Below are 19,366 nucleotides of genomic sequence, written 5' to 3'. Positions count from 1 at the left end.
CCAAGAAATAATTTTATTACAGTTATATTGGAAAAAATAATATAAGACCATCCATCATCCAGTAGGCACTGGTAAATGCTAAATATTTATATGATTAATATGCAAGCTTAATAAAAGTTGGTACATTTGGCTAGGGAATTAGTAGCAAGTTCTATGTTTTCTTTTTCTATTTACTGTAAGATTTTAGATAATTATATATCAATAGCAAAATTATTAATAAACTATATGTCAGCAATTAAAATTTTTTAATGCTTACAAGTTTTAACACAGTTACTCCTCTTCAAGAATTTTTTTTTCTCATAGGGAAACTTTTTACCAGAATTTTCTATCAAAGACACAATAACTATAATTATATACTTTTGGCTCTTGTGTAAGGTTTTTTGGACTAAATTCCTTTAAAAATACAAATTTTAAATTAATGGTTATGAACACAGATATTTTTAACTTTTTATTATGGAAAATTTCAAATATACACATGATTAAAGAAAGTAATATAATTAAGCCCTGTTTACCTATTACATGTCTTCAACTGCTAACTCTGGACCAACTTTCTTTCACCTATATGGACTCATCCACCCCAGATCCTCCTCAAGTGGGTTATTTTGAGGCATATCCCAGACATCACATCATTTCACCCACAAATATTTTAGCATATATCTTAGGATAAGGACTCTTCTTATGATCATATCATTCCTTGTTATTATGATCAAACACACAGTATTTATTCATTTTTTAAAACATATAGTATTTAATTTCCTCCATAAACTTTTTTGTAGGATCCAAATAAATTCCTTATATTGCAATCAGTTGATACATCTCTTTTAGTATATAGGTTACCTGGAGTTTTATGGGAAAGACCAACAATCTTCTGGCTTGTTTAAGCCACATACTTGGAGTCTCTCTATCAAGGCAAGGACATCCTAATACCTTCATCTCTCCTCTAGACCTCCAGGGGCTTTAGCCCAGAATCACTGCAGGTCATGGCTCCCAGAGCAGGCATGTGGCTCATTACCCTGGTCCCCAGGCCTGGGCCAACCCAGACAAGGGCAGGACCAGAGTCCAGCACCCAATCCTGTCTTGAGTTGAGGTATTTCTAGTCCTTATCAGGCCATTCATCAGCCAGGGCAGTAATTAGGACTTGTTGGAAGCGCTAGACAACCCAGGTCTGTTTCACCTAAAGCCTGAAATTCTTTCCCAGGTTAAGAAGGTCCTATGCTGAGACTTAGTCAATTTGTATAGTGACTAACACACAGCAGTCCCTGACCTTTTTGGCACCAGGGACCAGTTTTGTGGAAGACAATTTTTCCATGGCCAGGGGGACGGTGGTGGGGAGGTTTCAGGATGATTCAAGAGCATTACATTTATTGTGCACTTAGTTTCCATCATTATTACATAAACTCAGATCATCAGGCATTATATCCTAGGGGTTCGGGACCCCTGGTACAAGACCACCTAGGTCAGGGATCAGTGAACTTTTTCCGTAAAGGGCCAAATAGTAATTATTTTAGGCTTGGAAGGCCATATGATCTCTGTCACAACTATTCAACTCTGCTGTTGAGTCTGAAAGCAGCCACAGACAGCAAATAAACAAATAAGTGTGGCCATGTTTCAATTAAACTTTATTTCTAGACACAAACTGGGATTTCATATAATTTTCATAAATATTGCGTACATTACATATTATAATTATGTACTATTATATTACACTATTAAATAGGAAAATATTTTCTGTCATGAAATATTATTCTTTTAATTCATTTTCAACCATTTTAAAATGTAAAAACCATTCTTAGTTTGCTGGCCACACATAAACATATGGCAAACCAGATTTGTTGGTCCGTGGGCTGTCATTTGTGAAGCCCTGATCTAGCTGAACTTTCTCATCTCTTTTACTGAGAATTTTAACTGAGGATCAGAGATGTAATTTAATTCACCCAAAGTCACACAGCAAGTTTGATGACAGAGGCCAAATTAGAACCCCCAAGTTACCAAAGAGTAGAATAATATGCAAGAACAGTGCACTCAAGAACCATTTGAAAGACCAAGGACAGAGAACCAGAGCTTATACTCAATGCCATATGGATACATAATGACAATAGACAGCCTGACTACAGTGCCCGTTTCCTAGTAACCACAGCCTCTCTGATGAAAGATTGCTCCCACTTGTTATTTATAACTTATTTCCCAATAGGGAGAGTGAGTGATTTGTTTATATTTAGTTACAAGAGCCAGGGAAACCCTGATCTGCCATCTCAGGATAGACACAAACCTTATAGCCACAGCTGCCAGGAGATGGGAGAAAGCAGAGAAAGCAGCAATGTACAGTGTGGTCTCTGTTACCAACAACAAGGGTCACACAGAGCAATTACCAACTGCCTGACACAACTGACAGATGGTGTGAGGGGAGACGGGAGTTAATGGATGCCTTCCTACTTATGCTCTACAGAGATAGTCATTACGAAAAACCTTTCTACACCTTGTTCATTACTGGGAGCAGCTGGTAATTTTGCCTGCCTTTTGACTTTGTTAGCTTTACCTTGCTTCTGGCTCCTAGAATTATGCTCCTGAGAATGAATCCTTCTGTCTTTGAAGGGGTTTTCTTGATTCCATAGAAAACTGGATGACCTGAAGTCCAAGAAGAGAGCACCAAGCATTATAGAACCGTGAACAGCCTATTAAATAGAAGAGTTAATAGGCCTGAGTCAAGAGTTTCCAGGTGGAGTTGGGAAGAATTGACAAATGAAGCCAAAATCAGAGAAGGTATGCACTGAAGGAGTTATCTGGAGATTACCTAGTGTTGTCCAACATCTTATTTTACTTCTGCAGGCCCAGAGAGGGTAGGTGACTTTTGTAAGATCACACAGCAATTTGAGTGTGCTCATATCTCATTACTTGCTGCCCTGTGACCTTTCTGCTACCTGAACAGCCTCTAAAACGAGGCAGAAAGTATCTCAAAGCAGGCAGAGGTGGAGTGTCAACATGATGAATAGGTGCAGAACCTTCAATTCTTTTCATCTACAGATGTAAACAGACAATTATGTGCCATTACACAATCACAGGAAAGCAGTCAAAAATGCAACTTTTTTTTACAAGACTGAGAAAGACAAGCCCTAAAACAACCCACAGCTATTTGTGTGGTGCTTCTCAGTTAACAGAGAGCCTCATCCCCCTGAGTTTTGTAAAAACTCTAAGAGGTCAACAGAGCAGGAACTGTTGTCCCTGTTTTGAAGAGAATCTGCTAAAAGTCATAGATACCTGCTATGTCCCAATGTTCTAAATGCTTCTTAGGTGTGAATAAATCCTCATAGTGATCCACTGATGCATTTAAAATTATTATCTCCATTTTTCAAGGTTAGAAAGTAAGGCACAGAGAGGTGAAATGATTGGTCCAAGACCACTGCCAGTATCTACATATGGTGGACACACCCTAAGGTGACCTCCCCACCCCAACAAATCACGGTTCTGTATGATGCCCTCCCTTTGAGTGTCAGCGGGACTTGTGACTTGCTTCTTATCAACAGAATATGGGATGTAGAAGGATATTAGATAATGATAAAATGGTCAGTTCTCCAAGAACACATAATAATTCTTAATACGTATGTGCCTAACAATAGAGCATGAAACTTCAAGAGGCAAAAAATTGATAGAGCTGCAAGGAGAAATAGATGAATCCACTATCATAGCTGGAGACTTCAATACCCCCTCCCGGAAATGGACAGATCCAATAGGTGGAAAATCAGTTAGGACATGGTTTAATCCAACAATGCCATCAATCAACTGGATATAATTGACATATAAAATACTGCATCCAACCAGAAGCAGAATATATGTTCTTCTCGAGCTCACATGGAATGTTTGCCAAGATAGACCACATTCTGGGCTATAAAACACACCTAACATACTATAAGGTATTAGGTTGGTGCCCACATTCTATTAGGTATTAGATAGGCCATGAAATATATTTACCTGGTCCACCAGTTGAACTCTTACAGTTGTTACAAAAGCTAAAAAATTTAAAAGAATAAAAAATAGACAGTGTCTACTCAGACTACAATGGAATAAAATGAGAAATCTATAATAGATAACTGGGAAATCCCCAAATATGTGGAGATTAAACATACTTCTACACAGGATGTGGGTCAAAGAAGAAATCTCAAGATAACTAGATAAAAATAAAACACAACTTATCAAAATTTGTGGAATGCAGCAAAAGCAGTGCTTAGAGGGAAATTTATAGCATTGAAAAAAAATGAAATATGTAGCATATATTAGTAAAAAAGATCTAAAATCAATCACCTAAATTTCCACTTTAGGAAACTAGAAAAAGAAGAGTAAATTCAATTCAAAGCAAGGTAAAGAAAACAAATAATATATAAAACTAGGGCAGATATCAATAAAATTAAGAATAGGAACTCAATAGAGAAAAATCTATGAAACCAAAAGCTGGTTCTTTGAAAAGATCAATAAAATCAATGAAGCCTCTAGCCAGGCTAAGATAAAAAAGAGAGAGGATGCAAATAACTAGTATTAGAAATTAAGGAGGGACATCACTGCAAATCTCATGGACATTAAAAGGGTAATAAAGGAATACTATAAACAAATCTATGCTCACAAATTTGATAACTTAAATAATAAAACTGACCAGTTCCTCGAAAGACACAATCTGCCAAAACTCACACAAGAAAGAGACCACCTGAAAAAGCCAACCAACGATGGCAGTGGTGGTAGGATATCACTCTCACAACTATGTTACCTTATATGGCAAAGGTGAAGGAAATTCGCAGATGTAATTAAAGTCCCTAATCAGTTTGACTTTCAGTTAATCAAAAGGGAGAGTACTCTGGGTGGACCTGGTCTAACCAAGTTAGTTCTATTATAAGAGAGCTTAGGCTTTCCCCAAGATCAGAAACTTGAAGCAGCAGAACCTCCCTTTTTCATTCTGGTCTTGAAGAAATAACTTCTACAGTCACAAGGAAATGAATTCTTCCAATAACTATGTGAGTTTAGAAGAGAAGATGAGCCTAGATGAGAATACAAGGCCTTGCCCACAGACTTGTGAGACCCTAGGCAGTGAATGCTAAACCATGTCTAGACTCCTGACCCAGGGAAATTGAGATAATTAATGTTGTTGAAATCTTCTAAGTTTGTGGTAATTTCTTATGCAGCATTAGATAACTAAAACAACAGAGGAGCTTCCCTGATGGCTCAGCAGGTAAGAATCCACCTGCAATGCAGGAGACACAGGTTCAATCCCTGGGTCAGGAAGATTCCCCTGGAGAAGGAAAATGGCAACCCACTCCAGCATTTCTGCCTGAAAAATCCCAGGGACAGGGGAGCCTGGTAGGCTACAGTCTGTGGGGTCGCAAAGAGTTGAAGACAACTGATGCACGCATAGAAGAGGAGCAAAAATTCCCACCCTCTCTGACTCCAGGACATGTGCTTTAAATACTGGTTCTCACATTCTTTCTGACACCAAGTAGGAGACTTTTTTTTCCCCCAAACAGACTAATTCTCTATTTCTCCAATACCACCTAGGTGTTCTACAGTTGAAATATCAAGGTTTTTAGGAATTCTTTGGATAAAGACCAAATATGTTTCCTATTGAACCACATTGGTCTTTAAGACCTTTCAGAGCAGGACTATGACCCAACACCAGTGTCTAAGTGACCAACCAAACACCACATGGCCACTGATGGAGGGACCAATGCCCCAGTCTTCATGCTTGAGTACTTCTGACTTCTCATTGTATCCCTAGCCTGTGCTACCACCCATAAAATGCATAAAGGTAGGAAAAAGTAAAACTTTTTTTTTCCTTGTGTTTCCTTTTTTTAATTTTAAATTAGTTTATTTATCTATTTTTTAACTTTACAATATTGTATTTGTTTTGCCATACATTGACATGAATCTACCATGGGTGTACATGTTTTCCTCTTCCAGAGCCCCCCTCCCACCTCCCTCCCCATCCCATCCCTCTGGGTCATCCTGGTGCACCAGCCCCGAGCACCCTGTATCATGCATTGAACCTGGACTGGCGATTCGTTTCACATATGAAAATTTACATGCTTCAATGCCATTCTATCATATTATCCCGCCCTCACCCTCTCCCATAGAGTCCATAATACTGTTCTATTTATCTGTGTCTCTTCTGATGTCTCGTATACAGGGTTATCTTTACCGATTAACTAAATACCATATACATGTGTTAGTATACTGTATTGGTGTTTTACTTTCTGGCTTACTTCACTCTGTATAATAGGCTCCAGTTTCATCCACCTCGTTAGAACTGATTCAAATGTATTCTTTTTAATGGCTGAGTAATATTCCATTGTGTATATGTACCACAGCTTCCTTATCCATTCGTCTGCTGATGGGCATCTAGGCTGCTTCCATGTCCTGGCTATTATAAACAGTGCTGCGATGAACATTGGGGTACACGTGTCTCTTTCAATTCTGGTTTCCTTAGTGTGTATGCCCAGCAGTGGGATTGCTGGGTCATTTGGCAGTTCTATTTCCAGTTTTTTGAGGAATCTCCACACTGTTCTCCATAGTGGCTGTACTAGTTTGCATTCCCACCAATAGTGTAAGAGGGTTCCCTTTTCTCCACACCCTCTCCAGCATTTATTGCTTGTAGTCTTTTGGATAGCAGCCATTCTGACAGACGTTAAATGGGAAAGTAAAACTTTTAAAGGAGAATTTTTAATATATAAGAGGCAAGAAAACATTAGTTAAAGGTTAAGAATTTTTACATAAGTCATATTCATTATGATTCTGTGAGGTAAGTCAAAGGAGACTCAGAAAGTGAAGCTCATAGAAATGAAGTAACTTCTTCAAGGTTAAGGTCACGAGGGAGGCTCTGGGATTTGACCTTGGGCCTGACACTCTTTCTCTTCCTTACCACACTGTCAAGGAACAAAAGGGGAATATATCAGCTATCTTCTATTTCTCAGGCCTTAAGAAGGACTTAATCAAGAAATTTCTATCTCCACAGAAAGAAGAACTAAAGAAAATGAATGATTAAAGTGCAAAGGATTTAACTTAATCCTAAGGAAGAGCTTTCCATGGGTAAGTTTAATTAAGACACTTAACAAGATTTTATTTAAGAAAAAACACCAAAAGTCTCTCAAATTCTCCTTCCAGATTTCTGTATATAAAGCCTCCTATGAAAACAGCAAGAAGAAAGGTTGGGGATCATTTTGCAAGCTGGTTGAACCACTTGAAAGCACAAGCTTTTTCAAATTTGACCATAAGGATGAACTGAGTAACACTATAAAGATCAATCATAGTTTGCTTAGAAACTATAGCAAACAGTAATAACATTACATGTTCATATGTTAATTTCCAAGTTTGGAATAAACACTAGTTTTTCTCATGAAATCATTGGAATTATTTTTCAAAATTATCAACAAAGAAAGCAAATGGATTCAGGCTCAAGTTTCTGTACTTCCATAGTGTATTTCCTTTATAGACAAATGATTTCAGACCCTCCACCATTCTCCCTAACCCCCTGACTCACTGCAGGGTTGCAAAACTTCCCTCCTCTCCCACAACCCCTGCTTTGTACTCTCCTTTTGCTGCTACACATCCACTGCTGTGTGAGACCCTGTATTCAGGCTGGATGCTTTGATACACCACAGGCAGTCCAGGGAGATTTAGGTGACTTCACATGCCATGTGGTAGGAACAAAGGTATTAAAAAGTGAGAGGGACAACCTTAAATTCTACATATTACTATACCCCTCTCCCACCTTATCTCTCCAGATCTGGCTCAAGATCCCCAAATTCCATCTTTTCTTTTCACCCTACTTCTTACACCCAGTCTCCTGCTCTAAGTTCTTTGACAAAATGCCCAAGAGAGACTGCCTTCCTCTGAATACAGCTAAGTCACATTCTTAACTCCTGATGTCATCTACAGACCACTCCTTTCCATTTCTAGAACCTTTATCGACATCTAACTGCAAAGAAAGATAAGAGAAGTAAAGACAGCACTTTCTTGATTGAAAAGAATGGGACCACAAATTCCAATTTAGGAATACAAGGAACAAGAGGGACTGGGCAAGGGATGCTCACAAACAATGGTAAAACTTGGCAATATGTAGCAAAAGTCTTTAAATAACCATATCATTTGGTTCAGGCGTTCTACTTTTAAGGATGAAACTAAATAAGATAAATAAGACTTGTGTAAGTAAGTGATATACCATTTTCATATATATGCAAATATTCCCATTTTACAGATGAATAAATTGGCCACAGAGAGGTTAAATAACTAGTCCAAGGCCATACAGCTAGCAAGAGGTGAAAACATGATTCAAAACAGTTGGGGCCCAGAGGCCATGCTCTTTACCACTCTGCTCTCCTACCTGTCCCCTGCATTCCCATAGTCCCAAGCCACCATTAAAACTATAAAGGAGGAAATGAAAAAGAAGTTCTTTATGCCTCTTATGTTTACAACAAAAATACTGAACCCAAAGGAAGTTTATGAGACGTCTGAATATTAAATGGTTAAACAATCACTAAAAGTTAGTTTAAGAAAACTGGAGGTAGAACATCCTGAAGCAAAAGTGGTTGATGTGGTGTCTTGCTGCATTTTCATATACAATCAGTCCCCTCAGCTCTGACCACTCTAGTCATAATAAATCCACACAGCCTCTTTGTTTTGACCTCTTAGTCTTCCCAAAATTTTACAAAGCTTATAATCAGAAATTTCATGGAGAAAGTGACCTCCGGCTTAAGAGGTTCAGTTTCAAACAGAAAAGATAGGAATCCTTTTCTGATAACCAGTATTTGTTTTTGATTAAAAAAAAAAACAACACTGTATTTCTCAGCATTCTCCAGAGAAACAGAACCAACAAGATATAAGAATCTCTCTATTTCAATATATATACACATATATATTGGCCAGGGCTTCCCTGGTGGCTCAGATGGTAAAGAATCTGCCTACAATGTGGGAGACCCAGGTTCTATCCCTGGGTTGGGAAGATCCCCTGGAAACGGAATAGCAACCCACTCTAGTATTCCTTACCTGGAGAATTCCATGAACAGAATAGCCTGGCAGGCTACAGTCCATGGGGTTGCAGAGTTGGACATAACTGAGTGACTAATACTTTCATGTATATTGGCTGCATGACTGTGGGGACTGGTAAGTCTAAAATATGCTGGTCTACAAGCAATAAATGCTGTATAAACAAACAAATAATAAATATATAATAATATATAAATATATAATAAATAAATAAATAAATAAATAAAGTCTACAAGCAATAAATGCTGGAGAGGGTGTGGAGAAAAGGGAACCCTCTTACACTGTTGGTGGGAATGCAAACTAGTACAGCCACTATGGAGAACAGTGTGGAGATTTCTCAAAAAACTGGGAATAGAACTGCCACATGACCCAGCAATCCCACTTCTGGGCATACACACTAAGGAAACCAGAATTGAAAGAGACACGTGTACCCCAATGTTCATTGCAGCACTGTTTACAATGGCCAGGACATGGAAGCAACCTAGATGTCCATCAGCAGACGAATGGATAAGGAAGCTGTGGTACATATACACAATGGAATATTACTCAGCCATTAAAAAAAATACATTTGAATCAGTTCTATTGAGATGGATGAAACTGGAGCCCATTATACAGAGTGAAGTAAGCCAGAAAGAAAAACACCAATACAGTATACTAATGCATATATATGGAATTTGAAAGATGGTAACGATAACCCTATATGCGAGACAGAAAAAGAGACACAGATGCATAGAACAGTCTTATGGACTCTGAGGGAGAAGGTGAGGGTGGGACGTTCTGGGAGAATAGCACTGAAACATGTATATTATCATATGTGAAACAGAACACCATTCCAGGTTCAGTGCATGAGACAAATGCTCAGGGCTGGGGCAATGGAATGGCCCAGAGGGATGGGATGGGGAGGGAGGTGGGAGGGGGTTTCAGGATGGGGAACACATGTAAACCCATGGGTGATTCATGTCAATGTATGGCAAAAACCACTACAATATTGTAAAGTAATTAGCTCCCAACTAAAATAAATAAATATATTTAAATAAATAAATAAATAAATAACCTCTGGTGCAGCAAAAATAAAATAAAATAAAATAAAACATGCTGGGCAGGCTGGCAGACTGGGGGTCCAGGAAGAGGCTGACACTGCAGGTTCAAGTCTGAAGGATGTTTGCAGGCTGACTTCCCTTCTTCTGCTGGGGATCTTGGTCTTTTCTCTTAAGGTCTTCAACTGATAGGAAAAGGCTCACCCACATTATGAAAGACAATCTCCTTTACTCAAAATCTACTATTTAAATGTTCAGTTCAGTTCAGTCACCCAGTCATGTCCAACACTTTGCGACCTGATGGACTGCAGCATGACAGGCTTCCCTGTCCATCACCAACTCCCAGAGCGTGCTCAAACTCATGCCGTTGAGTTGGTGATGCCATGCAACCATCTCATCCTCTGTCGTCCCCTTCTCCTTCAATCTTTCCCAGCATCAGGGTCTTTTCAAATGAGTCAGTTCTTCGCATCAGATGGCCAGAGTATTGGAGTTTCAGCTTCAGCATCAGTCCTTCCAATGAATATTCAGGGCTGATTTCCTTTAGGATGGACTGGTTGGATCTCCTTGCAGTCCAAGGGATGCTCAAGAGTCTTCTCCAACACCACAGTTCAAAAGCATCAGTTCTTCGGTGCTCAGCTTTCTTTATAGTCCAACTCTCACATCCATACATGACCACTGGGAAAACTGTAACTTTGACTAGACGACAAATCATAGTTTTGTCTGCAAGGTAATGTCTCTGCTTTTTAATATGCTGTCTAGGTTGGTCAAACTTTTCTTCCAAAGAGCAAGTATCTTTTAATTTCATGGCTGCAGTCACCATTTGCAGTGATTTTGGAGCCCAAGAAAATAAAGTCTGTCGCTGTTTCCATTGTTTTTCCATCTATTTGCCATGAAGTGATGGGACCAAATGCCATGATCTTAGTTTTTTGAATGTTGAGTTTTAAGCCACCTTTTTCAGTCTCCTCTTTCATTTTCATCAAGAGGCTCTTCAGTTCCTCTTTGCTTTCTGCCATACGGGTGGTGTCATCTGCATGTCTGAGGTTATTGATATTTCTCCTGATAATCTTGATTCTAGTTTGTGCTTTATCCAGCCTTGGCATTTTACATGATGTACACTGCATATAAGTTAAATAAGCAAGGTGACAATATACAGCCTTGACATACTCCTTTCCCAATTTGGAAACAGTCCGTTGTTCCAATCTGGTTCTAACTGTTGCTTCTTGACCTGCATACAGATTTCTCAGGAGGGAGGTATGGTGGTCTGTTATTCCCTTCTCTTGAAGAATTTTCCACAATTTGTTGTGATCCACACAGTCAAAGGCTTTGATGTAGTCAATAAAGCTGGGTACCATAGCCTAACAAGTTGGGTACATAAAATTAACCATCACAACCATCAACATTCTTCACTATGCCACTTATTAAAGCTACAATTCATTCAGCTAATAGGAAGAGACATACTTTTAAATTTCTCCCAGAAAGAAATCAAACCAGTCCTTCTTCAAATTGTGTAAGGTTTCTGTGTGCTAAAATCCATATCAAGTTGGCCTTGATATGGCCAGTTTCTTCCTTGGCCTACACTTTACCCAATAGTAGTTGATACTGTTTTTCAGTATCATCATGATGGCTTTTAGTCTCTTTGACTACACATTTCTAAGGAGGCAACACAGCATAAGGTGCTATCATATTCCACTAACATGATATCTCTCATTAATTAAATTATCCCAGTTGCTTTGATACAGATAAGTAATTGCAGTCCTTTTGTTTATAAATCTGTGTCTTGGATTAAACATTCATGGTATCCATACAGTGAAAAAAAACAGAGAAGTATTCTACCCCTAATGAAAGTTTAAGCATGATCTGATAGCAAGGTCTTACAAAAAGCCCAGAGCTGCAACTGTGTGGCGTGATCTCCTCATTGGTCAAAAGGTAGGGACTGCACATACGTCACCTGGGCATCTTTGCCAGACAACTCATTTCACTGCCAGCCCTCTCTCTCTCCCATTTGAACAACTTCCTTCTTCCAATTCTTTACAGTATCTAATAGTTATGGAGCCCTCAGATGAGGCACAAAACTCCCAAGGGCTGGATTTAGAGGAGATAACTAGAAAGATTTTATTTCTTGACAAATGGAGGGAAATCTTCAGTTATCACCGGTAAGATGTTCTCATTTTCTCAATCCTCTAGAACCAGAGGGATTTCTTTTTTTAAATTTTATATATTTATTTTTGGTCTTTGGGGGGTCTTCCTTGCTACACTGGCTACTCTCTTATTGTGGTGCACAGGCTTCTCATTGCAGTGACTTTACTTGTTGCAGAGCATGGGCTGTACGGCTCCCGGGCTTCAGAGCGCAGGCTCAACAGTTTTGGCGCACAGCTCCAAGGCATGTGGGATCTTCCTGGATCAGGGATGGAACCCCTGTCTCCTGCATCGGCAGGCAGATTCTTTACCACTGAGCCACCAGGGAAGCCCCCCTAGAACCAGGGGGATTTTACGTGGCTAAACAACCAGCTTTTACACTTGCTATGTGAGACGTCTCCATTACTGATTTACATTTAAAATGCTTCAGGTATAACTATTTGCAGAAAAAGCATCCCAAGCAAAGTGGAGGTTGAGGAGGTTTGAGGGAATAAGGGTTGAATAGAGTGAGTAATTTTCTTGATGTTTTCTCTTTCATTTATAGGTTGGGAACCAATCATACAACTTTGCAGGTAATTACTTTTCTCAAAGTCAGAGTGTTTTCCTCTAGTTGCTTCTTCAAACAATCACATTAACATCATAATCTGCATTTATTCTGTGCATGTAATGTCACTCGGGCACTCAGCATTTAATGTGTGAAAACACAAAACTGGAAACCCTGTTGGAGATCTTTTCTTGTGCTTTCTTTTTTCATAAAAATCTCTTCTTACTTTTAAGAGCTACTTTGCATCATTAAAAGCACCATATGGTTATTATTTTCGAAAATAAAAATCATATGAGAATCTAGAGTTCCTACACTTGTGAAATAGCACTAGATTCTGACATCCAAGTGCTTAAGTGATCCTAAAAAAAAGTAGCTCTGAAAATAGTTATCGTATTGATTCAGCTCCTGAAAAATTGTTTTCCTTCACCATCTTCAAATAAGGAAAAGATGACTGGACTCAGATGTTAAAAGGTATTTTAAAATCTGTTATACAATATAAAATGAAAGATGTTTTCCTCTCCTGTCACCTGAAAAGGTTAGAATGTAACGGGCTTTGTATTTCAGATATTAATTCAATCACTGAACAAACACTGAACAAAATATTAAGGTAATTTTCCTGTCATTAATGTATAATACAATCAAACAATTGAATTATTAATATTTTAACTATAACAGTAAAGCACCTTGCTCCAAGTAACATATGATCAAAAACCTTATTATTTCTGCTGAAACTCTCTTAGCCAGTCTACATTACAGTCAGAGAGAGAATACTTCTATTTCAGTCCTAGAAGTATTAAATGGAGCTAGCTATCATTTGGGGGAATAGAATAGTCAAAAGATAAAACAATCTTTGCAAGGAAAAAAATAAATAAATGTTGAGTTAAGCTTTCCACAAGGTGGGGGAAATCCCCTGCTACAAATGTAAAGATTTTCCATGTGATTTACAAAATGCATCTTATCCCATTAGTAGTCTATGACTTGGATGCTGTGTTTCTGAGATAAAGTATCTTAGCCTCTAGGAATCCAGAAAACAAGGAAGGCAGTTTCCTTCATGTTTCAGCTACCAATTGGTCAGACATGTTTCATGACGTTAGGATAGAAGTTTAAACCAAGTGGAAGAAGAACTGATGCTATCTTATATTTAAATGCTGTAAGAATCAGTTAAGAAAAGTAAAAATGGATTTTTTTTCTTAAAGATAGGGAGTGGTTTTTTTAAGGAAGAAAACTATTGCACTCACTTGCTAGGGATCAGGAATCTGAGAGAATTAAAAGTAGGTAACCTGACTTTGTTTATCAGTCAGTTAACAATATAATGAGAAATACTTTGTATAGACTAGAAAGATTAACTCATTCTTTATAAAATGTTGTCTCCTCAAAACAAGACAGTAACATTTACAATTGTCTATAAACATAACTTCAAGTCAAGGTCTTGATAGCATCAATTATGTTTCCATAGTTACACTTAACCTCATCGAGTCACATAAAACTTGGGAGAACCCCTTTGACACAGACACTGGGATTTTTCTGCCTCTTTTATATCTATTTACGATCATTTTCAGACATCTCTAAAAGGGAGACGACATTTTATGAACACCGATATTTCAGGGAGAAAGAGAAAAGAAGGAAAGCAAAGTAAAAGGTCATTTCCAGCTGTTTGCTTTGTTTTTTGGTGGTGGTGGCATTTTACACAGAATCATGAAGGTGACCATATATCTGCTGGTGAAACTGAAGATGGAACAGGAAGGCCTCAGCCAAAAGGACAAGGACATTTGCCATCAAGTAGCCTTTGTTCTGTTCCCAAACCCTCTATCATCTCTTCAAAATCGGGTGGCTTTCCCGTCTCCCTAGCAATGGCCACGGTAAGTATAGCTTGTCAATTAAACATGAAACGAAACGTAATCTTCCCCAAACAACAAGGCTGAGGGAATCTAATCGGCTGTCATCTGAGAGTATTATGGAAGATCAGACTACGGACAGTTGTTATTGCTAAAGGAGAATATAATGAAAATGACTTATGTGTGGTATTTTTCAAGGACACTGGTGATGTTACAGTCTTTCCTTCCCAAACTCTGAGAGTCTCTCTTTATTAACTTCCTCAATTTGACAGCTAAATGTGAAGGCATGAGGGTATTAAATTCAAATAATTGACCATATAAGGTAGGATGGGGTAGATGATAAAGACAGCAAAGGTGGAAAAACAAGGTAGATGTGGGAGACAGGACCCCTGTACTGTGTGGACAGGAGGAAGACGAGGAACCTTCCCCAGCTCAGTCCTGCAGCAAATACACAATCCCAAGGAGAAAACACTTTCTGGGGTGCCAACTAATAGTCAGATTTGAAGAGAACCTAAAAGTTTGAGAATCCAAGTGGATCTGGAAGCTGCTGTTTCCAGGGACCATTTGCTCCATTCAAACCTTGACCAAGGTGGGGGCGAGGGGCTGAGGCAGAGACCCAGCCACGTCTCCTTGTGGGGGCTGGGGGCAATGCCTTGGCAAGTGGCCAAAGGACCAGCTGTCATGGTCAATGAAGCACGGTTGGGACCTGGGGAAGCAAAGCCAGGGATCAAGGAAAGGAAAAAAAGCACCAGTGAGGCTGAGCCATCCTTCCAACAGGATTGTCCTCCAATATCGCCCTTTCAATCACAGTGAACATCAGGGATAATTTCTCCACATTCTGCCCATCCCCTCAGACTATATTCTAGAGACATAGGCAGAAACATCTCCTTGGGGCCCTAAGAACAAAAGTAGGAAGAGGTACTTTCTTCCTGAGGACACACTGCCCTGCACCTGGGTATACTCTCAGAACACACCCATGACCAGCCTAACCATCCAGGCAAAGACCAGCAAGGCTGCAGTCAGGCCACCAAGGACAGAAAGTTCTGCAGTCTGTGCCCTACAGGCAGGATCCCTGCTGGGAGGGAGAGGTGGGGGCCAGACCCCTTTCTAGGGGAACCTCACAGTCGCCACCTGTTTTGTGAGTCCAGAGGTCAGGCTGGCCCATGCTGCAGTATTTCCAACCTCAACATAACTCATAACCATTCCTCAGGCTCCCAAATGGGACATCATCACACACAGTATAGCCCCCATGTTCTTCATCTTCACGCACAGCCCCACAGGCTTCACGGAGCTACTCTCTCCACTGCCGGAGTTGTGGTACAAACGTGCTGGGAGGCACACGTGCTTTTTCTCATCATCACAGATCTTTCTGCCTCAACCCACCTTCCCCCTTGTGCTTGAATACCAGATGTCCCAGAGAGACAGGCCGGCAGGGCTCTCAGAGATGCAGTACTTGGCTCATTGGTGGCCCAGCCCCTGGATGGTGCTTTAACTTGTATCTCAGGCATCTAGTTTATCACTCTCCTTTTGAATAATTAAGACAGGTAAAGTCTTATCCTGTTAGAGTCTCCAGCCTCCAGGGTTATTCTGCCTATGATGTGCTATAGGAACAGTAGTTAGGGCAACTGAAGTCATCCCTCAGTATCCTGGGAGATTGGTTTCAGGCAGCCCCAGAGGAAACCAATCCCCACCACACTTAAGTCCCTTATATAAAATTGCATAGTAGCATCGGTCTCCCGATATCCTCAGAGACAGAGGGCTGAGTGTATCTGTATTTTACTGTACAAGGTTTTTAATGAAAAATCTTTGTTGTTGTTCAATTGCTCAGTCATGTCCAACTTTTTGTGACCCTATGGACTGCAGCACACCAGGCTTCCCTGTCCTTCACCGTCTCCCGGACCTTGCTCAAACTCATGGCCATAGAGTCGGTGATGCCATCCAACCATCTTGTTGTCTGTGGTCCCCTTCTTCTCCTGTCTTCAATTTTTCCCAGCATCAGGGTCTTTTCCAATGAGTCAGTTCTTCGCATCGGGTGGCCAAAATATTGGAGCTTCAGCTTCTGCATCAGTCCTTCCAATGAATATTCAGGGTTGATTTCCTTTAGGATTGCTGGTTTGATCTTGCTGTCCAAGGGACTCTCAAGAGTCTTCTCCAACATCACAGTTCAAAAGCATCAATTCCTTGGCACTCAGCCTTCTTCTGTATGGATAGTCCAATTCTCACAAGCATTCATGACTACTGGAAAAACCATAGCTTTGACTAGATGGACCTTTGTTGGCAAAATAACATCTCTGCTTTTTTTTCCTGTCTAGGTTTGTTATAGCTTTTCTTCCAAGGAGCAAGCATCTTTTAATTTCAATCTTTAATAAACCAGTATTACTGGCCACTAATCAATTTCTATGGAGAAGGTCATTTTAAAATTTACACGTATCAGGAAACAGGAAATAGACTACCTTTTGTATGCAAAACAGAGAAAACTATGATTCTATACTAGTACTGTATTTGCCTGCAAATGCACACAGAATTTTCCAGATTTCCTAAAATGTGACAGTAGTGGGAGGGGAGAGGGACAAAAGATTTAGGGCAGGAGGAAGTCTTCTCAGATAGCTTTTTGTGCTCTCTGGATTTCGAACCATGTGCATGGACAATCTATTTTTTAAAACACCATTATAGGACTTCTCTAGTGGTCCAGTGGTTAGGACTCTGTGCTTCCAAGGTGGGGCATGTGTGTTCGATCCCTGGTCAGGGAACTGAGATCCCACAGGCCATGTGGCACAGCGTTCTGCCCCGCTCCAAAAAAAAAAACACAAACTGCATTTTTTAAAATGCCTTTATGCATTTTGAAAACAGGAAAAATAAAAAAGAGGCAGTCACCAATGTTTCCAAAGTCTTCTAGTTTCTCTCTATACTGTGGAGGCCAGTGAGCCTGGGTCTGAATTCTCCCACTTGTCTGCAAGCACAGACATGATGCAATTGGAGACCTCCTCAGTGACTTTTCCAAGATAATTCTCTCCCTTTGGAAGAGGCTTGGAGGCAAAAGAATCAGACTTGATGGGGTGTTAAGGAAGTCCCAGAAGAAGAGAGAATTGATTTTTCTTCAAAAAAGCTGAATTTGGACGAATTCCAATTATCAGGACAAGATGATAGTGTGTCCTTTAAACAGCAGCAGCATTAATTAAACACACCCCGGGATTTCAAGATGATGAGTCTTGGGACTCTGAATACACATGTCCAGGAGTCAGTCTAGAAGCTTGATCAGACCAGTTCTAATGGAACATTTCAGCAGTGTAGCCGCCTGGCAAATTTTCAGAGTGATTAGATCCTCATTCTCACATGAGAGCGCCTTTTGTCATCATCCTGCTACTCTCGCTGTCCCCCTCCATTTGGAATTAGGATGCATGGGACTTCCTGACATTGGCACATGCTTTTTGCTGGGAATCTGCTGAGAAAGTAAGCGGTGGGCAATGCACACAAGGCCCCTTCGCTGTCGCTAACTCTCCTGTTTCTTGCTTTTTACTGCCCTATTTCCAGTTCCACAGCCTTCTCCCTTCCCCAGTCTCACATCTTACAGTGTGTGTGATGTAATGAATGGCCAGCCAGGCTGCTGACCCAGGTGAGGTCCTCGGAGAAGGTGAGAGTCCTCCTCAGGGCTCATCCCCTCCCCATCTCACCCCCTCCCCATCCCCTCCCCCCTACAGCTGCTGATCTTCCCACCAGCAGCAGCTTCCATCCTCCTTCAGAGCCAGCCCTTCTGCAGGACCCAGCCTGGAACACATTCCTGTTGCCTCTTTTATCAGAACCCAATAAACAAACCCCTAGTTGCATTTGGAATGCTACCCAGCAGGATCATCTAAAAAATGTAATATGGGAGATCAAAATATTCTGGGGGAGACCCAGAAGACTGAAGCTCTAACAGAGGATAACAGGCAATGGGTTGGCTTTGAGTTACCAGAGCCTGATAACTCCAACATGTTGTTATTGTTCAGTCGCCCAGTCATGTCAGACTCTTTGCGACCCCATGGACTGTAGTACATCAGGCCTCCCTGTTGCTCACCATCTCCCAAAGTTTGCCCAAGGTCACATCCATTGCATTGGTGATGCCATCTAGCCATTTCATCCTCTGACGCCCTCTTCTTCTACCCTCAATCCTTTCCAGCATCAAAGACTTTTCCAATGTGTCTGTCTGCATCAGATGACAAAAATACTGGAGCTTGAGCTTCAGCATCAATCCTTCCAATGAGTATTCAGGGCTGATTTCCCTTAAGATTGACTGGTTTGATCTCCTTTCTGTCCAGGTGAATTTCAAGAGTCTTCTCCAGCACCACAGTTCGAGGGAATCAATTCTTCATTGCTCTGCCTTCTTCATGGTCCAGCTCTCACAACTGTACGTGACCACTGGGAAGACTATAGTCTTGACTATACAGACCTTAATTGACAGAGGTCTGGCTGACCTTTGTCAGCACAGGTCTAATAGATGGTCTTGAATAGATGTTTATTTAATTAATTAATTCACTGCCTCTGGACAATCTCCAAGAGAAGCATCTCAGTACAGGAGAGTGGATATCATCCGTGTGCCCCTTCAGATGCTTGTTCTACCCCTTGCCACTCTGCTTACTGCCCTGGAGACTGAGCTGTACTCACTTCATCAATAGGGCTCCCTCCTCTGACTTCCTGTTGAGTTTGAACAATGGGAGCCCTGGAGGGAAGGATGGGAATGAAGTCAGGTTGAGCAAGCTGGCAGAATCCCTCTCCTTTGAAGGCAGTGCTCCCCTAGGACTCTCCTCTTCCTTCCACAC

General features: G+C 40.4%; 1 protein-coding gene and 1 long non-coding RNA gene across 2 annotated transcripts in view; one reads left to right on the top strand and one right to left on the bottom strand.

Annotated features, from left to right (window-relative positions):
• Nucleotides 1-19,366, bottom strand: part of LOC145538445 (uncharacterized) — a 105,123-nt gene that overhangs the window by 32,598 nt on the left and 53,159 nt on the right. The gene's annotated exons all lie outside the window — the stretch shown is intronic.
• The window catches only part of MINDY4B (MINDY family member 4B), a 41,284-nt gene continuing 34,019 nt past the window's right edge, over nucleotides 12,102-19,366 (top strand). Inside the window, exons 1-3 of the mRNA XM_081570289.1 lie at nucleotides 12,102-12,208; nucleotides 12,736-12,763; nucleotides 14,427-14,594. Of these exons, the coding sequence (XP_081426415.1) occupies nucleotides 12,102-12,208; nucleotides 12,736-12,763; nucleotides 14,427-14,594 (303 nt within the window). The remainder of the gene's footprint in view (nucleotides 12,209-12,735; nucleotides 12,764-14,426; nucleotides 14,595-19,366) is intronic.

The sequence above is a fragment of the Giraffa tippelskirchi genome, chromosome 2 (assembly GCF_054371585.1).
Source record: "Giraffa tippelskirchi isolate mGirTip1 chromosome 2, T2T-mGirTip1v1.2.pri, whole genome shotgun sequence".
NCBI classification, from domain to species: Eukaryota; Metazoa; Chordata; class Mammalia; order Artiodactyla; family Giraffidae; genus Giraffa; species Giraffa tippelskirchi.
The sequence above is the reverse complement of the archived record's forward strand: the minus strand, read 5'-3'. Positions and strand labels throughout refer to the sequence as shown.